The sequence below is a fragment of the Macaca mulatta genome, chromosome 15 (assembly GCF_049350105.2).
Source record: "Macaca mulatta isolate MMU2019108-1 chromosome 15, T2T-MMU8v2.0, whole genome shotgun sequence".
Lineage (NCBI taxonomy): Eukaryota > Metazoa > Chordata > Mammalia > Primates > Cercopithecidae > Macaca > Macaca mulatta.
The window spans coordinates 57,868,139-57,890,823 of NC_133420.1; the positions used below are offsets into that span (position 1 = coordinate 57,868,139).

The 22,685-nt window shown below is 37.7% G+C and overlaps 1 protein-coding gene across 1 annotated transcript in view; it reads right to left on the minus strand.

Moving 5' to 3' along the window:
- TMEFF1 (transmembrane protein with EGF like and two follistatin like domains 1) overlaps window positions 1–22,685 on the minus strand; it is a 100,152-nt gene that overhangs the window by 46,574 nt on the left and 30,893 nt on the right. Inside the window, exons 3-5 of the mRNA XM_001111631.5 lie at window positions 18,055–18,184; window positions 14,130–14,156; window positions 10,792–10,888 (exon numbers count right to left, since the gene is read on the minus strand). Coding sequence (XP_001111631.4) covers window positions 10,792–10,888; window positions 14,130–14,156; window positions 18,055–18,184 — 254 coding nt within the window. The remainder of the gene's footprint in view (window positions 1–10,791; window positions 10,889–14,129; window positions 14,157–18,054; window positions 18,185–22,685) is intronic.

The window sequence follows — 22,685 nt, forward strand, 5'->3', positions numbered from 1 at the left end:
TCTTGAACTCCTGATCTCAGGTGATCTGCCCACCTTGGTCTCCCAAAGCATTGACAGGCATGTGCACCACGCCTGGCCAAAAGCAGGTAATTTCACTCTTACACAAAGTCATCCAGAGACTAGAAGAAAACACTCCCTAACTCATTTTAAAAGACCACATAACATGAAAACTAAACAAAAGAATAATTATAACTCATTGACTACAAATGAATAAAAGAAAAATCCATGAGTCCTGACTGATTGATAGAAAAAAAAATCCCACTCTTTCAATAGATAGAATACCAACTAATAACGTATAGGTACAAAAACAGACTGCAATCATAAAATAAAAGTAAAATGCTCTAAAAATGAGTACTCTGAAAACAAAAATGAGCTCCTGGAAATTAAAAATTACAGCAAAAATGAAAAACTCATAAAGTTGAAGAAATTTCTCAAAAAGTACAGCAAAAAAATTTAAAACAGAAAACGGGAAAAAAGATAAAATGAGAACTAGTCCAGGATGTCAATATCCAAGTAACAGGAGTACCAAAAATAAAAAAATTAAAAAAAGAGGAAAGGAAATCATCAAATAATTAATTAAAGAAAAGTTTTCAAAATGGAAGTCAATAAGTATCTAGGAAAGGGCATAACATTGTGAGATATCACTACACTGGAGACCAAAAGAAGACTCTACATGCTTCAAGAGAGAAAAAAATCATATACAAAGGATCAAGAATTAGAATGGCTTTAGACTTCAACAGCAACACTTGAAGCTAGAAGACAACAAAGCAACACTTTCTTAATTCTCAGGGAAATTTGTCTCACACCTCGAATTATGCACTTGCAAAGTTCTAAATAAAATATTAGGTGTAGAATAAAAATACTTAAACACTTCAAACAAGGTCTCAAAAGTTTTTAAAATCTTACACCTTTTCATAAGAAGCTGCTGTAAGTAGTAATAAAATGGGAAAGTAAAACCAAGAAGTGAGAAGCAAAAAAAGAAACACAGTACCCTATATAGGAGGGAGAGACAAAGGAATTTCTAGGAAGATCCTAGTGGTATAATAAAAAATATTCTTGGTCTTTGTTCCCAGTTCCTGGTATAGAGTTCCCTTGATATTTCTTGAGTGATAGGAAAGTTCTTATATTCTACTGAGATGACTCATGGGGTGAGGGGGTAGGGAGTTAATGTCACCAGAGAAACCAACCACAGTGATTAGAGGGTTAGAACTTCTGCCTCCCAGCCCCACCCCAATTCTCCTACCTCTGGGAAGGGGAGAGGGGTTGGATGTTAAGTTCAGTCACCAACGACCAATGAGTTAACCAGTCACGATTACATAGTAAAACTTCAGTATAAAAACTCAGAATAAGGGGGGTTTGGGAGCTTCCGGTTGGTGAGCACATCTCAGTGGTGCACTTGACTCCATGGGGACAGACGCTCCTGCACTCAGAACTCTTCTGGACCTTGCTTTATGTACTTCTTCATTTGGCTGATCATTTGTATCCTTTACAAATAAATAATAAGTAGAGTGCTTTCCTGAGTTCTGTGAGTTGTTTTAGCAAATTAGGTAGGGCATGGGAACTCCAAAATTTATGGTCATCTGGGCAGAAGTGGGGGTAGCCTGGGGACCTCATTTGTAGCTGGTTATAAAGAGGGGGCAGTCTTATGGGACTGAGTCCTTAACCATGGGTCTGCGCTAACTCCAAGTAGTTACTGTCAGAATTTAATTGAATTGTTGGACATCTAGGTAGTGTAAGAGAGTTGGAAAATCGATTGTTGTCGGAAAAAATACCATACTGAAGGAAGATCCTGGGATGACAGCTATAATACAAGATGTAGAGGGCAATCAGTCCACAATGAAATACTTTAAACAGCTGCGTGGATGGCCATCATTACCAAGATGCCTAGTGCTACCGTACCCAACTTTCAGTCAGAAGACAGACTGCTCAGGTAAGCCTGGCCCAGATTCTTATGTGTAGTTGGCTTGTCTTGACCATAAGATAATGAAGTTCCTCATCACACACTGGGGCCTGTCAGGAGTGGAGGGCTGGGGGAGAGATAGCATTAGGAGAAATACCCAATGTAAATGACGAGTCAATGGGTGCAGCAAACTATCATGGCACATGCACTATGTAACAAATCTGCACATTGTGCACATGTGCCCCAGAACTTAAAGTATAATAAAAAAGTTAATAACGATAATGAAATTCCTACTCTCCACTCCATGTCCTGCTGCAAGAACAACTCAGCCCACTCAGTTAATTGACATACTCTTGACACCTGAAGGTGAGCTATGGGAAGATTATAAAAGTAAACAACACAGAGCACAGCAGTCCATTCTGATCACATTTCTACCAGTGATCCATACATCAGAATCCTATCAGATGCCTCAACTATAGTGAGCCCACATTCTCCATGACCCTGTGACTCTAATACTCATGGCTTTGTCCACTGACTTCCCCAAAAGGGAACTTTGTAAACTCTCCGAGGAGCTGAAAACCAGACCCTGCCACAGAGGCTGTTCAAAGTGTCTTCTGTAAGCCTTCCTCTCTAAGGGGGCACTATTACCCTTTCCTTCCATGGCTAGGTTCACACAATGTACTGGAAATAATAGCAGTATTCTATTTTGTACCCTAGGTGTTAGGTACATAGGTGGTTTTTAATCAGTATTCCTTAAATTGCACATGTATGTTTAAACACTTCTGTAAGCAGTGTACATTTTACAATAAAGATTTTAAATAAGGTACAGAATAAGGTATAGTGTGATGCCATTAGTTTTTTTAAAAAAAAAAATATATATATATGTACATATTTGCTTGCTTGCACATACATAAAATACCCCAGGAGATTAAACAAGAAACAGATCACAGTGACTGTCTCTAGTGAAGACAACTGAGTGACTGGGAACAGGGGTGGAAATGAGACCTTTCACTCTAGAGCCTTTTTAAGCTTTTGAATTGGCAGCACTAAATTTCAAAGGCATGAATGCACATATACATACATAAATGAATGCATAAATTCAATGGCTTCTATGATTTAGCACTATAATTTTGGCAAATCACAACTCCAAGTCTTTACAATAGGGAAACTACCTCAAAACACTGCTGACAGGATCAAATAAGATTTTGTAAAAAGCCCTTTGAGATCTATCAAATACTGTGCACATCTGAATGGCATTATTATTACTGAAAAACATCCACCCTTTCACTTCCTTTCTTCTTAACCCTATATAGAAAGTACCATTCTTCTCAATATAGCAAGTTTATTTACCAGTTAGGAAAACATTGGCTTAAACTAATTCATGTCAAGTTACTGAGATTTAACAAACACCTAATAAAGCCTGCAAGAAATTCAATGCTAGTCTTTTTCACACATCTTAAATCCTTACAACCACCCTGTAAGCAGCTCTAAGTGAATAATAAAGGCCTAGTGTTGATTGCCACTAATTCAACCAAGGCCTATAAAAGGACCCATCCTAAGATACCCAACCTTATGGGCAGTTTACCCAAGACAGAAATCAGCAAGACAAAGTCCCTGCCCTCAGGAAACTCACAATCTACTTAGTCTATGCAGAGGTTGCTTTTTCAAGACCAAGGAGGAACACAGAATATGGTCACACAACTCATAGGAACTGTGGGAGAACGCAAGGTAAGAAGAGGTGGTGAATCTGACCTATGTCACACATCACACGGCATCTAAGGCTAGAAGGAGGAATAGGAGTTAAAACAAGCTGATAAACAGGAATGGCACTCCAGGCAGGGGGAATAACAGGGGCAAAGTGGGTAAGAAAGTGTTCAATAATAACAGTGCATTCAGAAAACTGCAAGAGATTGTGGGGACACGGAGTTTTGCATTTTAAAGGCAAAACTCTCTTACTGGCAACTGTCAAAGGACTTTAAGAAGATATTTCTGGGCTGGGTGCGGTGGCCCACGCCTGTAATCCCAGCACTTTGGGAGGCTGAGGCGAGCGGATCACGAGGTCAGGAGATTGAGACCATCCTGGCTAACATGGTGAAACCCCGTCTCTACGAAAAAAAAAAAAAAAATACAAAAAGTTAGCCGGGCGTGGTGGCGGGCACCTGTGGTCCCAGCTACTAGTGAGGCTGAGGCATGAGAATGGTGTGAACCCCGGAGGCGGAGCTTGCAGTGAGTCGAGATCATGCCACTGCACTCCAGCCTGGGCCACAGAGCAAGACTACGTCTCAAAAAGAAATTTCTGGAAGGCCAGGTGCAGTGGTTCAGGCCTGTAATCCCAGCACTTTGGGAGGCTGAGGTGGGTGGATCACGAGATTAGGAGTTCAAGACCAGCCTGACCAAGATGGTGAAACCCCATCTCTACTAAAAAGACAAGAATTAGTCAGGCGTGGTGGTGGGCACTTGTAATCCCAGCTATTTGGGAGGCTGAGGCAGAGAACTGCTTGAACCCGGGAAGCAGAAGTTGCAGTGAGCCGAGATCGCACCAGTGCACTCTAGCCTGGGCGACAAAGGGAGACTCCGTCTCAAAAAAAAATAAAAGGTATTTCTGGATAAAGGAGCCTGTCATTACTAACATCCAGATTATACTTTGGATAAAATAATGCTTAATGAGGTTTATGTTTTTAAAAACAACATAAAATTATTTTTCCATTATAATCTAAGGGGCTACAGTAGCGACTTATTAAACCTAAAAATAGTTTTAGAATATCCAAAATAAGGCAGTGCTAAATGACAAAAATTACTACCTCCTAGTCAGAGGACTAGGAGGAAATAAGAGAAGAACGGAAAAGGTACTTCTTCAGTTCTTGTTTTAAAAAGTACATGAAGCTTCCAGAAAGTAGGATATATTGCAGGACACAAATGTGTAGCATTGTTCTGTTTACACAAGAGAAAAGATGTCATTGCACCTTCTGAGGGAGACTCGTCAGATTGTAGTACTGAACAGGAATCTGCGTCAAAACAGAAAATGGTACCACAAATGACTAAGATCTCCAGCAGGTGGATTAAACTGGTTATCCATGTTGTCTGCCACACTCTACACCTGTATGATTCTCTGAGCAACTCTGAGATATTTATATCACTCAGGGGGATAAATGGAAACAGCATCTCCAAAAAGGAGACTTACATAAAAGACGCAGAAGAGCAGGGGCTATTTCCATAAAGTGTATTGCAGACAAAGTTCAAAAGAAATAACTGGAGGATTTTTATAACTCACCTGTATTGACATTAGGGCTGATGATTCTACAGACTCCTCACACCATTCCTGGTTGGGATTTAGGTGGGGTATATAAAAGGTACTAAAGTATCCAGAGAAACAGCTGATGGCTATCTTACAGCAGTAACTTCAGCCTTGGACAGATCAGAAATACTGTTTAGAAAGAGAGGGGGTGTGGTAGGTACTAAGAATATGTGGTTTAAGAAATACAAGTTGCTGTAAAGGAAGTGCTGTTTTCAAGTTTTAAGACCAAGTAGGACATCTATGCACTGTTTCACAGTGGTCACCGTGAAATACTGAAACCCACTTATGTGGGGAGTCATATTTCTTGGAGCCTCAACCACCTACATCTCTAGGTATAAATTTGAAAGGTAAACATTAACAAACATAACTGTCACAAACCCAAGCAAAGCCCACAATGCCATCAAAGAAATGCAGTGAGTTTCAGGAAGGAAGGGTGAGGGGGAAGCCTCTTAGAAGCAAAAATAGGCCGGGCGCGGTGGCTCAAGCCTGTAATCCCAGCACTTTGGGAGGCCGAGACGGGCGGATCACAAGGTCAGGAGATCGAGACCATCCTGGCTAACCCGGTGAAACCCCGTCTCTACTAAAAACTACAAAAAAACTAGCCGGGCGAGGTGGCGGGTGCCTGTAGTCCCAGCTACTCGGGAGGCTGAGGCAGGAGAATGGCGTAAACCCGGGAGGCGGAGCTTGCAGTGAGCTGAGATCCGGCCACTGGACTCTAGCCTGGGCGACAGAGCAAGACTCTGTCTCAAAAAAAAAAAAAAAAAAAAAAAGCAAAAATAATTTAAATTATAAATGAATTAAAATAGCCATTGAGCAGACAAGACAATAAAACAGATGCAATAAATAAAGTTCATGCACTTCACTCAGAAGAACCTATATACTCTTATTTTACATTTAGAAGTTATTCCTACTTTAGATACAGTTTCTGCAAGTGTTTGTTTCCTAACAGAGGAAGCAGAGAAGCAAATTAAAAGTTGAGGGCATCTACAGTCAAACAATCATTGCCAAGGCACACTGACAGCATCTAGAAGCAGCAGCTAACAGCCTTACAAGACAGAAAAAAACATGTTTTTAAAAAACAGATATAGAACCCAAAACACAAAGCTAAATGAAGCCTTAAGTGCAGCAGTGAAACAACCACACATCATTGGCCTCTACATGTGTGTGCACAACACAATAGATTGACTCCTTGTCATGAGACCTATGTTCTGATTCTCCATTCAGCCTTTCTGAACTCACCTTCACCTAGAACAATCAGGATAATACTTCCTTGCCCTACTACCAAACAGAACTGCTGAGAATAGCTTAAAAGTATATGTAAAAAGGGCCGGGTGCGGTGGCTCAAGCCTGTAATCCCAGCACTTTGGGAGGCCGAGACAGGCGGATCACGAGGTCAGGAGATCGAGACCATCCTGGCTAACACGGTGAAACCCCATCTCTACTAAAAAAAATACAAAAAAACTAGCCGGGCGAGGTGGCGGGCGCCTGTAGTCCCAGCTACTCAGGAGGCTGAGGCAGGAGAATGGCATAAACCCGGGAGGCGGAGCTTGCAGTGAGCTGAGATCCGGCCACTGCACTCCAGCCTGGGCGACAGAGCGAGACTCCATCTCAAAATATATATATATATATATATGTGTGTGTATATATATATATATATATATATATGTAAAAAATGCTCTGAAAACTGTAACATACTACATGATATGTAACTGTAAGAATATGTTAAACATGTTCTGTATATTCTGTTTAAGAAGGCAAAGAAGTATGTAATGTATTTAAATCAATTTATATTTAAATGGCTAAATTAAAAAAAAAAAAAGCACTTCTCTTAATAGCAGAAAATTAACTTACACGGCATCACTTATCCCCTCACCAAAATACCAGATTTTTTTTTAACAACTATTAGCAAGAGAAAGACTTTTTAAAAGCAAGAGAAAGATTTTAGCTGCTCTTTGCAAATCAGATAGGTTGATAACATTTTTTCTGACAGGGAAGACATTTCAAATTGAGAAAAGACAAAGTATGTTTGACTTTCTGGGTTGTTTGTTCATTTGTTTTTGGAGACAGGGGCTTGCTCTGTCACCCAGGCTACAGCACAGTGGCACAATCATGGCTCACTGCAGCCTAGATATCCCAGGCTCAAGCAATCCTCCTGCCTTGGCCTTCTAAAGATTCTGAGATTACAGGTGTGAGCCACCACAGCTGGCCTACAATAAAATTTTAAATGAATACTTACACCTAAAAAAATACATGCAATACACATCTATTATAGTTATACTATAGAGCAATACTTTTCAAACTGCAGGTCATAATCACTAGTGGATTATGAAGTCAATTTAGTGGTTCACTGCCAGTATTTTATAAAAAAAGTAAGATAGAAAATATTAGAGTACATTGCATTTAATAAAGGTAAGTACTATTCCACAGAATTTTGTTTGACTTAATATTTATTAGTGCAATGTGTACGTAAACAGGAGTGCTGGATAACAATGCAAATGTATTTTTTACATGAAGTGTAGTCAAAAAAGACTGAAAGTCACTCGTAAGAAATTCAATAAATAGGTATTTGATTTCTAGATGCCGGCTAAGAACTAACAGAATTTAAAAGCAGCTACTACTCAGAGTGACCAAGACTCAATACAGAAGTAAAGAAATCACAGCTGGGACCAGGCTGATGAAAAGGGCAGTGTTTTTGTTTAAAAAAAAAAAAAGTCACTGGGCAGCAGTCCTCAAAGTAGGAAAAAGATAACATTCCTTCCAGGAATTTTTTCTTTAAAAGAAAATTAGAAAAAGGTAGATGGTAAGAAAAGCACTGTGCTGTTAATTAGAAGAATATGCCCCCATCAAACCCTCTGACTTTAGTCCTCAATGGTTTCATCTTTAAAATGAGAGGATCAGACTAGAAGATAAATTTTTTATTTTTTATTTTTCTTTTTATTTTTTTGATAAAACACTCGCTCTGTTGCCAGGCTGGAGTGCAGTGGCGCGATCTTGGCTCACTGAAAACTCTTCCTACCAGGTTCAAGCAATTCTCCTGCCTTAGCCTCCCGAGCAGCTGGGACTACAGGTGCATGGCACCACGCCCAGCTAATTTTTGTATTTTTAGTAGAGACGAGTTTTCATCATGTTGGCCAGAATGGTCTTGATCTCTTGACCTCATGATCTGCCCTCCTCAGCCTCCCAAAGTGCTGAGATTACAGACATGAGCCACCATGCCTGGCCTGAAAATAAATATTAAGATCCTACCTTAATACTCTGATTCCAATGGATAATAATAATTAAGTCATAACAGAACTACTTGAATTATAACTGAGCTTTTGTTCTTAATAACTAAAAGTTTATCTTTTAATAAGAAAATTATGTAACATCTTAATAAATAACAGGTTTTTATATAAAAATCAAGACTTAATGGCTAATGTTATATTTCTGCAGCTTTCCATTTTCCAGACCTAAACGGCCCAGCTGGATGGGTAAAAATTACCCTTAGATACATTACTATTCACCTGCCTAGCAACCATGAAAAACACATGGAAGGTACCTTGAGGGAGTTACATAACCGCTATATAACTTTCTTGGTACCATGGCCCATTTCAAAGTTAAAAAAAAAAATTAAATAACCACTGATACACATTTACACTGTTAAAACAACTGCAATCAGTAACAAGTGCTTTACAGACTAAAAGATTAGATATTAACAACATGTCCTTTTGTCTCCTTCCATAAAAGGATCAAACGCTTTAGCTTAATCACTTTTTTCTAAATAAAGATACCAACTGCTTCCTTCGTATTTCCCTCTTGTCGCATCAATTTCCTTGCCTGATGTTGGCTGCTTGTCACTGTCTATGTGCTCCTTAGCCTGCTGGTAAGAGCCTGAATGCTCCTTACTATTGGTAAGCCCTTCCATGGTCTATGTCCACTTCCTTATGCTTAGAGCTGATATCTACAACAATAGTGGTAGCAAGCTGTCAGATAAATAGACACACAAAAAATTAATTTAGTACACATGACAGAATTACTTTGATTGGGAATAGGCTACATATTACATTATGAGGAAGTGTTTACATAACGATATGTATTTTATCATGTAGATGTCTAGAACTCCTGACCTCAAGCAATCCTCCCACCTAAGCCTCCCAAAGCACTGGGATTACAGACATGAGCCATTGCATCCAGCCTATCATGTAGATGTCACATCTGGAGCCACTTCTGAGAGTAGATGGAATATGTTTCAATTCTAAGCAAAAAACTTCCATCTTTTAAAATTAGGCATGAAAAATGATAATAGAAAAATGTATAAAATAGGGATGAATAGAGGCACCATGAAAGGAATAAAAACAGACCAAAAGACCAAGCCAGTCAATCACTGACAGCTATTTTGTCTCTGAACACTATTACAGAAGAGTACTAAGGAAGAATGCAGACACACACACATATATTAAGGTGTTTCATCATGCCATATCATTAGTACAAAATAAAAAGAAGAAACAGCATAATATCTATTATCAGTTCTCTCTGTAAGTCCATATTGCCCATCATTTATTTCTCTACTGTTCTATAGGCCAGTATCTGCTTCGGAAAACATGTTCTTCCAAATCAAACCACTCCTAATGAAATGAATGGACACGGGTCAATCTATGTGACCAACGTGCAGAAGCAGTAAATTCAGGTTTTGTTGAGTTTATTTTTTACTGAACTTACTTGTCTTTTGCCAGTTCTCACCCACTTTGAAATACGCACCAAATAAATTAACACAGTTTTACCAAATGCCATCCAAATAGCTGATTTTGTACATAATAGTGAAAATTGAGTGTTCTTAATTTGCAAAACTAACTTTGGACATTTAATGCTAATTAGATCATATTATTACTGTTCAGTGAAAGGCTCAAATATGTAGTTAAGGGCTGAATAAACACGGAACTGGAGAATACACACCAAAAATATGTACAAGTAAGGAAGAAAGCACAAATATCTTATAGAAATAAATAAGTGTTTTAAAATAGATACTAAGTGGAAACTGAGGAAGTGAAGAAGATCCATTTATGCTCCCAGGTCCTAAAGTCAACATTAAAGCTTTTAGAATCAAATATACAAAAAGCCAGCACTGCAGGAAAATGAAAGAAGCATTAGATTGGAAATAAATAGAATACTGATGACAGGAAAAATCAAACATGACTATTGATAAATGTCTGCAGCCTTACTGTTCTACAAAAGAACACCATTTCTTACAGGGAGTGAATGGGAAATTGGACAGACAGTGCTGTCAGCTACAAAACCCACCTTAATGAAGGCTGAACATGAGTGACAAAAGCACTTGGTATAAAATATACAAAACTATCTGGAGGAAAAAAGGCATAGATAAAACCAGAAAAACTATAAATGGATTCTCATTCTAAAATACAACGCTTAAACTGACTTAAATAGCCATAGTATTGTATCAACTTAAAAGTCAATAGACTAGCATTAAACAACAACAACAACAAAAAAATTTGAAAACACACAAAAGATACAGAACCAGGTAAATGATACCTTTCCACAATATAATCATACTGATGATTAATCTCTAAATAACTTTATCCCTTCCCCTCAACCAACTCACCCAACATTTTCTGCATCTTCATCACATTCAGCTTTATATTTGCAGGGTCCACACTTGGAGTGTTTTCTGTGAACTTCTGCCCCTGACCCTTCCTCTTCTGTTTAAAAAGAAAAATCAAATTTTCAACCAAAAGTTGGGATCCTTTCCAGATACGCTTCATGTTTTCAGTGGTCATTATCCTGTTTCTGAGGAAAATGTACCTGAGCTCTTGAAAATAGTCACCTCCAAAATCTACCAATGCTTGAAGTTCAAAAATGTTGCCAGTACTGAGTACAACATATTTTGTGAGGAAAAGAAGTTTTGGTGCTGGCAAAATAATCCCTTAAACTATCTACGCAGAACAACACAGTAGGTTTGATAATGAATTTTTTTTTTAATTACCATATAACACTGAATAAGGGAGAAAGAAAAGAGACAGGAGAAATACATTTAGTCCTGTGATTACCCTCCTGTTGCAATCAGCCTGTGCAAAGTTGGTCAGCAGATAAGCACCTGACCACAAAAGAATGTAACTCTCACCTTTTCCTCGCATCAGTTTCATACCTGTCTTTCTAACTACATAAAAACTAACTTCAGAGTTAAAAGAAATACTTATTTCCAAATTTTAAAATGGAAAAGGGTCTCTTTATAAAGGACTTTTCTTTTTCTACTTGGCCACTTAGCACAGCCAAAAATACACAGATACAAAAGTATGCAGGTCTCCTACGACCCAACGCCAAAAAAAAAAAAAACAGTAAATATCACCAGCCCCAGACTCAGCTCACATCCCACACTGAAAGGGCCTTACATTTTGTGGGTCTCAACTAGAGTGGATCACATCCTTAATCTCAAACTGGCCAGGGAGATCAGTTCTGAATTCAACTTAAGGATTTCAGTTCATTCAAGGGATTTCTCTTGAATTTGGTTTGAAAAAGATTACTATTCAGGGAGTGTCTTTTTTTTTTTTTTTTTTTTTTTCAGACGGAGTCTTGCTTTGTCACCTAGGCTGGGATGCAGTGGTGCAATCTCAGCTCACCACAACCTCCGCCTCCTGGGTTCAAGTGATTCTCCTGCCTCAGCCTCTCAAGTAGCCGGGATTACAGGTGCACACCACCACGCCAGGCTAATTTTTGTATTTTTAGTAGAGATGGGGTTGGCCAGGCTGGTCTCGAACTCCTAACCTTGTGATCTGCCCACCTCAGCCTCCCAAAGTGCTGGGATTACAGGCATGAGCCACCACATCCGGCCTCAGGAGGTGTCTTATAATAAAGAGGGTGTTAAAAAGGTACACAAATTTGCCATACCTGTTTGGTAATGCTGCCAAACTTCTAATTTTTGGTGTCTGCCTATCCTTAAGTAGAAATATTCCCCTAAACTCTCATGAATACTCCCAAACAGATACCAGGGATTATCATCCTAAATAATCCTGAGGCCCCAAAACATAATAATATTCAGAAATACTACAGTTACCATGACCTCACTAAGGTCTGTATATTAACTGGAGCAAACCACTTAGCCCTTCTAACTCATACGCCCTAAAAAAAAAAAAAAAAAAAAAAAAAAAAAAAAAAGGTCAACCTACATCCTCAGGGCAAGATATCCAGCATTTTTTGTTTTGTTTTGTTTTGTTTGAGACAGGGTGCAGTGGCATGATCACCACTCACTGCAGCCTCAACCTCCTGGGCTCAAGCAATCCTCCCACTTTAGCTTCCCAAGTAGCTGAGACTACAACGCCATCACACCTGGCTTTTAAAATTTTTTTTAAATTTTTTTTTTTTTTTTTTTTTAGGATGGAGTCTCGCTCTGTCGCCCAGGCTGAAGTGCAGTAGCGCAATCTCGGCTGACTGCAACCTCCGTCTCCCGGGTTCAAGCAATTCTCCTACCTCAGCCTCCTGAGTAGATGGGATTACAGTTGCCCACCACCACGCCTGGCTAATTTTTGCATTTTTAGTAGAGATGGGGTTTCACTACATTGGCCAGGCTGGTCTCAAACTCCTGACCTCAGGTGATCCACCTGCCTCGGCCTCCCAAAGTGCTGGGATTATAGGCATGAGCCACAGCGCCCAGCCCAATATTGTATTATATAAGCATATCTTAAGATGAACTCTCACTTCTTTAATATAAGAACAATGACAATGACAGTTTCCTAACTGAATACCTGACCACAGGGGCTAGACTATATGATCGCCTAAAATCTGTTCCAGCTCTAAGATCTGGAATTTATTACCTGATCCTTCACATGTGATTATAAAGCTTTGGCTTAAACATGTCCATCTACTTCAAATTCTATTGTTTGACAGCTTTAACTTTTTTTTTTTTTTTTTAGCTGAGACTGTCATCCTTGAATTTCTCCTCAGGACAGTTCTCCTATTCTCCAGGAGACCTTCAAAGTCCCTTCCAACACTGAAATTTTAAGATTCTATGAAATGTAGAAGTATGGAGTGAGCTTTCAGGCAGTTTTGAAAGGATCATAACTGCAGTTTCCATTTGCATTAAGTGTGAATTGTACTGAAGTGGGTGTTCTTCGGTGTACCCCATAATACCTCAAACATTATTTTGTATACAGTACATACTCATTAAGAACTATAGCCTCATTAGACTATGATACAGATTAGTCAATCTCAATTCTGATCATTTAAACTCCATTATATGCTATTACCAAATATTAATCTTTTAAACAACAGAAATACTTCATATATTTGTAAAATAAAATCAAAAACATAGATAGGAAATTGTTAAAGGTTTAAATTAAACTCTAAACTCCATGAGAGTTGTTGGGCAAGTCTTCCTTTTTCTATGTACAACTTCCTCTGGAGTTTTTAACCCTGTACCATTAAAATTCCTTATGAGCAAAAACTTGAAAGCAAGGGATGGGAAAGAGTTACAAATACTCTAGTCCAAGCTAAAATCACTTGTGGGGATGATCCAAGAAGAAGTCACTTTGATGCAACCTCAATTTAACAGAAACTACAACATCTTCCCCTTAGTCTGACAACAAAGTTCCAGGGAAAAATGCGAGAAACAAGAATGCCTAGAGCTGAGAGGGGGAGTTGGGTTAGGAGTGCATGGTTTCTTTTTGAGGTAATTAAAATGTTCTAAGAGTGACTGTGGTGATGAATATATAACTCTGAATATACTAATGAATATATAACCGTGAATTTACTAAAAGTCACTGAATTGTACACTTCAAGTGGCAAATTATATGGTATGTCAATTATATCTCAAAGTTGTTTTTTTAAAAGAGAAAGAAAGAAAGAAAGAAAGAAAGAAAGAAAGAAAGAAAGAAAGAAAGAAAGAAAGAAAAGAAAGCAAGCAAGCAAAGCAAAGCAAATATCCTTTAAGAGGTACTTGAAACTTACCTCCTTCTCCAGATCCAGATCCATTATCTGAGAAGAAAAACAAAGAATGAATATGAACATTTTTCCTGGAAATCTCATCTTATCAAATAATAAAATTTTCTATCAAAAATAAAACTGTGATATCCATTCTCAGTCCCTTTCTCAAATTTTTGATATCTTACAATTTGTTCTTACATACCTATTTTATGCTGCTCTCAAAATATAAATTGCTTAGATACATAATCATCTATATTTCATATATCTTTGTATCCCATTAAGGACATATCCAGATGCTTTGCACAGAGTAAAGACACTAAATACTGAAAAGTAAATGGCTAAATATAAATAATTAATTTTAATCCACTCATTTAAAACATAGGAGAAAATTTTAGTTTTGTTAAAGCTTGAGAGAAATAATGAATAAGCTGCTTTTATTAGAAAGGCAGGAAAAGAGCTTTGGGTCTTACTCCAAAAAAAAAAAAATCTTCTTAATGAAATCTGCGGATAAAGACCAAAAGCCAAAAGGTAAGAAAAGCCCCAAGGTTTAGGAAGCAAAGAACCAAAGGCTTGAGGTTTTCACATTACTAATAAAATTAACTTCCTCTAGGAAATCCAATCAGAAGGAAACTTAACCTGACTTGTCACTAGTAAAATTAAAAAGAGCCTTCATCAAAATTACCAGAAAGAAGCCAGTCTCAAGTATAATTAATATAAAATATTTATTCTATAATCCTAAAGGAACCAACATATTAGCACAGAACATGTTGAAAACAGGGTAATGATATAAAATCATGAGCACAGAGTCATGTAAAAAAGAGAGAGAGAGCAAGTGAGGAATTTGACACTTTATCTAGCACTTTCCAGGGGAGAGGATACCCTGGATCCTAAAGAACCCATGCTAGCTCTCCAAATTGTCCTCTAGAGCAGAAAACAACACTCAACAATACTGTTCCCTTCCCTTCAAGCTCCTTCAGACAATAATCAAATTCCCAGATACTGCAGAACAGGAGGAATTAGAAAAATATATATTGTATACAGTATCAGTTGTAAAATCTTCATGGGATTTTATGGAAAGTCTTAAATTATGTTCAATTTTGATTAATCAACCACAAAATGACATTTTCTCTGAGTAAATAAGGAGGAAGTAAAAGAGTGATGGAACAGAAAAAAAGAGAAGGAGAAAGGAAACTCAAAATTGTTTTTATGACCAAACTCTTCTTAGGAAAACACCCCTTTATTACTTCAATTCCACATACAATGATTGGGTACATATTATGTGCCAGACACCATGGTAAATGCGAGGAATAAAATGATAAATAAGACATATTCCCAGTATATGAAATACTACTCCCAATCTTTTATTCAAACCATGTCTAATTTTAATAAATATAAAAACTCATACCTTCCTTTGTCTTTTAGAATCCTTAAATAAATCAAATACTGTGGCTATTATGATAACAAGGTAGAAGTCTCCCCGTAGGTTATATTTTGTAAATGGTATGCGTTTCCCCAACCTACAGGATTCCATCCCACCCTGAGATTATGATATACATCCCTAGGCAAGACAGTACCTTCCCACTGAGAAAGCACTGATTTGGCTGGAGGTACTTATGTCAGATGAATGAAATACAATGTGGTATACGTATAGAGATACACCCAAGTTTGTTTACACAAACAAACTCTGCCAGGAGATGTCACAGAAGAAAGATTTCACAGAGGAGAAAAGGCTTAAGACCAACCTTAACCATAAGAAAATGAGTTTTCAAGTAAGGAAAAGAGAATAGTATTTCTACTTCAAGGAATAGGATCCACAAAAGACCAAATAACAAAACACTGCCCACTCAGAAAATAAAATCAATATAGCAGCTTATAACTTTGCTCATTCAATTCTTATTTAACAACCACAGGAGATAATATCCACTTAACAAGTTAAGGAATTGGGGCTCAGAGAGGTTAAGTGATTTGTCCAAGGTTACACAATAAATAAGGGTTGGAGTTAGGTTAAGGTGAGGTCTTGTAACCCTGGTGCAGTGCTCTTTCCAATCTACCACTCCGCCGCCTAATGTTTAACATTGACTGTTTATCAAAGCACTTGGTGTCTTAAACACATGTTCCTCATAAATGAAGCATAATTTGGGATTGGAAAGAACCTCCATATTCCTCTTTAATTTCTAGATCATTCTGTGAAACACAATGTACTTAAAGAAGTATATAAGAACCACACCAAATCATAATCTACTAGCCTCAAAACATAATAATTTCTCCAAGCACATGATTATTTTAGCGTGTATAGAAAGAATTTGGTCTTACTACAAGAGAGGTCTGGGCTTTTCCCTCTGCTTCCGGAAGGTAACCTACGTCATACCTGATAGGAGGATATTGGTTAAGGGAGGGTGCTGCCCACACTGGAACTTAGTGTTGGGGGTTGGGCCACATTTAAGTCTTAGGGTGGGGGTCGGTTACACTAGAAAGACCAATCATGAAGAGTAGACCAATCATGGAGTCTACGAGTCACACAGTATTAGTGGACCCAGAGTCTTCAACTAACCACACAACCAACTCATCAATTATACTTACACAATGAGCCCCAATAAAAACTATGAATAGCAGGGTACAATGGCTCACACCTGTAATCCCAGCACTTTGGGAGGCCAAGGCAGGCAGACTGCTTGAGCTCACAAGTTCAAGACTAGCCTGGGCAACATGGCAAAACCCTGTCCCTACAAAAAAAAAGAAAAGAAAAGAGCCTGGCATGTTGGCATGTGACTGTAGTCCCAGCTACTCAGGAGATGGAGGTAGGAGGATCCCTTGAGCCTGGGAGGTCAAGGCTGCAGTGAGTCATGATCGTGCCACTGCACACCAGTCTGAGGGACAGAGTGAGACCCAGTCTCATAAAGAAAAAACTATGAACACTGACGCTCAGGCAAGCTTTCCCAGCTGGCAATACTCCATGTGCACTGCCACACACTGTAACTAGGAGGAGTTAACACTGTCCATGCCTCCACTGGGAGAGAAAAATCAGCAACTCCATGTTTGGAACATTCCCAGAATCTGTCCTAGGCATCTCTTTCTTTGGCTGATTTTAACACGTATCCTCTCCCTTCATAACCATGCATATAATACCTGTTAGTGAGTCTGTCAGCCCTTCTAGCAAATTATTGAGCCTAGTGGTTAGCTGGGGAACCTCTTGATCTCAGCTGGTGTCAGAAGTGAGAACAACCTTGGAGACTGTCCCCTTTGACTTTGTAGTTGATTGACCCTAAAATTGTCACATTTAGTAAAAGAGACAATTTCTGAACACTGTAATATATAGGGAAAGAAAGGAAGTGGAAATCCCATAAGAATGGCCTTCACCTTTACCACTAACCTCAATATAATAATTCAAGTTACCTCACCTGCATCTCTATCCCCAAACATTAATACAAACACAAGTAAGAAAATAATATTAATAGTTCACCAAATTGACCACTACTAATTCAGGAAGGAAAAAAAAGATGAAGTAAATACAAACAGCATGGGATGAAGAGGTGGCAGAGAAAAAAACTTGGAAAGCAACAATCTGTGATACTGCTAATGACTTTCTACAGAAATTCCTCACCTCTTTTTAAAAAATCATCAAGACAGATCCCCTATCACTCCCCACTTCAAAGCTCACTCTAACGTTCAAATCATAAGGCAAAGGACATGAAAAGAAAGTCCCTACAAAAAGGGTGTTAAGCCTTAACAATGTAGTAAGGAGTAACATAAGTCCATACAAGACCACCTGAGGTTAAAAAAAGCAAAAGCAACAACGTTAAATGAGGGCAAAACAGATTCCCCCACTCCCCACAACCACCACCACCAATCCATGCAGCAGTTGTGGAAATATACCTCTGACTCAAAACTCCCTTTTAGAAATGATTCCACCATATTTTCCAAAATTTATTCAGAAGAATATCATACATACCAGAGTAGCATGGTCCTCTTGCTACTACTGTTATCTCTTTCTGGTGCTTACAAGCAGCCCTTCTGAGAAAGCATTCATTTTGATAAGTGTCCCCATTTGATCCACAGACAGGAATGTAATTTGTATGGCACTGCAAAAGAAACAAAAATAAATTCTCAGAACTAGGCATGAATATTAATAGCTTATTTCACATTCATGAATGCAATACCATAGCATTATGACATACTTCACTACTGAATAGTCTGGTTGTTTTTTTTTTTTTTTTTTTTTTGGTTTGAAAAGAATTATGCTACTTCTTATACCTTTTTTCACATTCATAAGGAAAATAACTACCAACTATCCATAAAAATGAGAATGAAAATCTCTATTTCATTTGCTTGCTACGAAAAACCACTGAGGTAAGAGGAAATTATTGACAATGTAAAGAGTGCTAGTTATGTAATAGCATTTTATTATTATCATAATTCATTTATTCATTCAAACCTAATCATAAAAATAGAAAAAATTCATTATTCAAAACATCTAGTAGGCAAAGTCCCAAGGTAAATGGTATAGAAGACACAAAGAAATATAGGATGATCTCTGTTCACAGAAACCTTACAATCTTGTAAGAGAGTCATACAAGTAGGAAAAAAACCAATACTACAAAGCTAGATCATGAACCAAATCAGTAAGCATGTAATGCCTAATACCGATTATTGTGAGCTGGAGTATTCAAGAAAAGCATGCTCAGAGAAAGTGGAATGTGAACTGAGCCTTGAAGGATGAGTAGAAATAAGAAAGATGAAGAAGAAAAAACACAATACACATCTGAGAAATGACACTGGACCTGCATGTAGGAAAACTTTAAAACATCTATATGGTAGAAATATCATAAATGACTAAAGTTTTAAGATCTGGGGAAAATGCTATAACAATATGATACAAGTTATTATTACTTAAAAAATAGAACAAATTAATAAAAATGGGACCAAAAACAGACATGAAATGTTTACAGAAAAATTACAAATGGCCAGTTAATGCATAAAAAATTGATCTTCACTAGCAATCAGAGTTGTCCACTAAGATGAGATGCTATTTCCAACTTATAAAATTGGCTATTAAAAAATTCAATTAGGTGGACATACCACCATACCAGTTTTGGTCATCTAAATTGGTTCTACTTTGGGGTAACATAATTAAAGAATATGTTTCAAGAATCCTAAAAAAAGAATGCAGTTTTTGATCCAGAATTACACATTTAGAAATCCATGTGACAGAAACCTATACACATTTATTACAGCCATTTCCAACAGAAATTTATAATATCAATAACCTAAAAATCTTAATGTCTAACAAGACAATGTTTAATTGAAGTATAACTGTTCAAGAAATTAATATTACAGTCATTAAGAATTACCTTTTGAACTTAAACAATCCAACAAGCAAAAGGCAAATAATTCTATTAAAAATAGGGCAAAGGACATGAACAGACACTTCTCAAAAGAAGACATACAAGTGACCAATAGACATGAAAAAATGCTCAACATCACTAATCACCAGAGAAATGCAAATCAAAACCACAAGAAAACATCATCTCACAAGTCAAAATGACTATTATTAAAAAGTCAAAATAACAGATGCTGGTGGGACTGCAAAGAAAAGGGAATGCTACACAGATGGGAATGTAAATTAGCTCAGCCACTATGGAAAGCAGTTTGAAGATTTCTCAAAGAACTTAAAACAGAACTACCATTCAACCCAGCAATCTCATTAGCGGGTATATACCCAAAGGAAAATCAATCATTCTACCAAAAAGACACATGCACCCATATGTTATTCGCAGCACTATTCACAATAGCAAAGACATGGAATCCATCCAGGTGCCCATCAATGGTGAATTAGATAAAGAACATGTGGTATATATACACCAAGGAATACTACACAACCATAAAAAAAAATGAAATCGTGTCCTCTGCAGCAACATGGATACAGCTGCAGCCCACTATCCTAACTGAGGAACAGAAAACCAAATACCTCATGTTCTCATTAGTGTTAGGTAAACATTGGATACACATGGACATAAATATGGGAACAATAGACACTACTAGAATGGGGAGAGAGGCAGAAGGGCAAGCGCTAAAAACTACCTATTACGTACTGTGCTCACTACCTGGGTGACAGGATCATGCAATAAACCCATCTAACAAACCTACACATGTACCCCCTGAAATTAAAATAAAAGTTGAAGTTTAAAAATAATAATTGTAAAAAAGAATTACCTTTAAAAAAAAATATTGGGCCGGGCGCGGTGGCTCAAGCCTGTAATCCCAGCACTTTGGGAGGCCGAGACGGGCGGATCACGAGGTCAGGAGATCGAGACCATCCTGGTTAACACGGTGAAACCCCGTCTCTACTAAAAAAATACAAAAAACTAGCCGGGCGATGTGGCGGACGCCTGTAGTCCCAGCTACTCGGGAGGCGGAGGCAGGAGAATGGCGTGAACCCGGGAGGCGGAGCTTGCAGTGAGCTGAGATCCGGCCACCGCACTCCAGCCTGGGTGACAGCGCGAGACTCCGTCTCAAAAAAAAAAAAAAAAAAAAAAAAATATTGTGTGACAAAAAAAGCTAACAAAGTTAGGCAAAAAGCACATATATAATTTCTGGGAATTCTGTACTATTTTTAAATGCATTATGTATTCCACAAAGCTAACTGTAAATGTTTTAAATAATATGATAATATAAAATAAAATATAGCAAGAAAATAAAGTATATTTATAGCCAATTTAGAAAAAAAAGAATATGCATAAAATAAATCCTGAAATAAAATGTCAATAAATTTTTCATATTATCTATCTTCATGGTTTCCTAGTTCCCTATTTAAGATTTTCCATATTTGTCTATTTTTCTTCAATGAGCAAGACTTAATTTTATCATTTATCTACTTTTAAAAAGTGATCAGATTTACTTTATGAAGCATACATATGGCATGCTACCGTATGTATATGTATACGCACTGGTAAAAACAACTTCTAGTAAAATATTTTATAATCTAGTCGACTTTGCTATACATCCAGTATCAGCAGAATCTTACATCAACTTGTATTAAAATTATCTTTTTATTTTAGGAAGCCTCCCTATTATAAACATTCCTCCAGTTTTTCATGGATCACATTCCTTTCTTCTCTTTCCCTAAAATTTACACAATAACTAGTATGATGTCTACATGAGTCAATATGTTACTTTGTAATCATACAATACTCAATTAGCCAAGGAAACTACTATGAGCTCCAAGATATCAAATGCTAAATCTATGAACTTTCCAATCCCACTTTGATTCCTCAACAAACGCTTACTTTCTAAGGTAGTGTTGTGTTCACAAAGGTGCCAATATCGCCCCCTAGGGGTGGCTGTCCCTGTGGAGGCATTCTTGATTGTCACATTGACAGAGGGACCTTACTGTCATTTACCAGACAGATTCCAAGGATGCCTGAAGTACTGCAAAGGAAAGGATAGTTCCAGACAACAAAGACAAGTACCACATAACTTCTGGCTATTCATGTAGGAATTTTGACAAGACTTTCCATAATACTACAAATCAGTCTGATCTGTTATACCTTACCCTAATATTGGTTTTTATTCTAGCATCTACTATACATCTACATTTTTGTTTCATGTACTCCTGGTATGAAATTACTTTTAATTTTTCTTTTTTTTTTTTTTGAGACGGAGTCTAGCTCTGTCGCCAGGTTGGAGTCCAGTGGCGCAATCTAGGCTCACTGCAATCTCTGCCTCCCAGGTTCAAGCAATTCTCCTGCCTCAGCCTCCTGAGTAGCTGGGATTACAGGCACACACCACCACGCCCAGCTAATTTTAGTATTTTTAGTAGAGATGGGGTTTCACCGTGTTGGCCAGGATGGTCTTGAACTCCTGACCTTGTGATCCACCCACCTCAGCCTCCCAAAGTGCTGGGATTATAGGCATGAGCCACCATGCCTGACCTGCTTTTAATTTTTTTAATCCAAACATTTATTATAAGTAAACATAAACATCTGATGGCTGTATTTTCTTCTATGGTAATCACACCTAAGCATTTACATTCTGAAATATTTATTTTATTATAAATTACTTTTGTTTCTTCTTTACATTGCAATCGTGCATTCAATTCATTTCTTTAATCATGTGTTTATGTAGGTTAATTTATCCATGAATTTCTTCTAAGGATGGTAAAGAAATTGAATATTAAAATGAAGCATTAACTCTGATAGGGCTGACAATCTCAACATTTATTCAACAGTTTTTATCCAGTAAGCATTAGTCCACAACTTTAAGTGTCCTTTAACTTAACTATCATAACCATGAAGCACACAGTTTAATGTTTAGAGCCAAGGCTATGAAGCCAAAAACGTCTGAATTCAAATCCTGGGCCCACCAACCATGTGACTATGGGCTAGCACCATCACCATGTTCAACAGTGTACAATGGTGTACCTACCTAACAAAGTTGTTATGAAGATAAAATAAGATAATCTGTCTTTGGCATTTCTATCTGACCATGGTACATTCTCAATAAACATTAGCTATTTTTGCTGTTGCTTGTATCATTTCTCAGTCATAAGTATTTGCCAACAGTCACTAATAAGTGGAAGAGCCA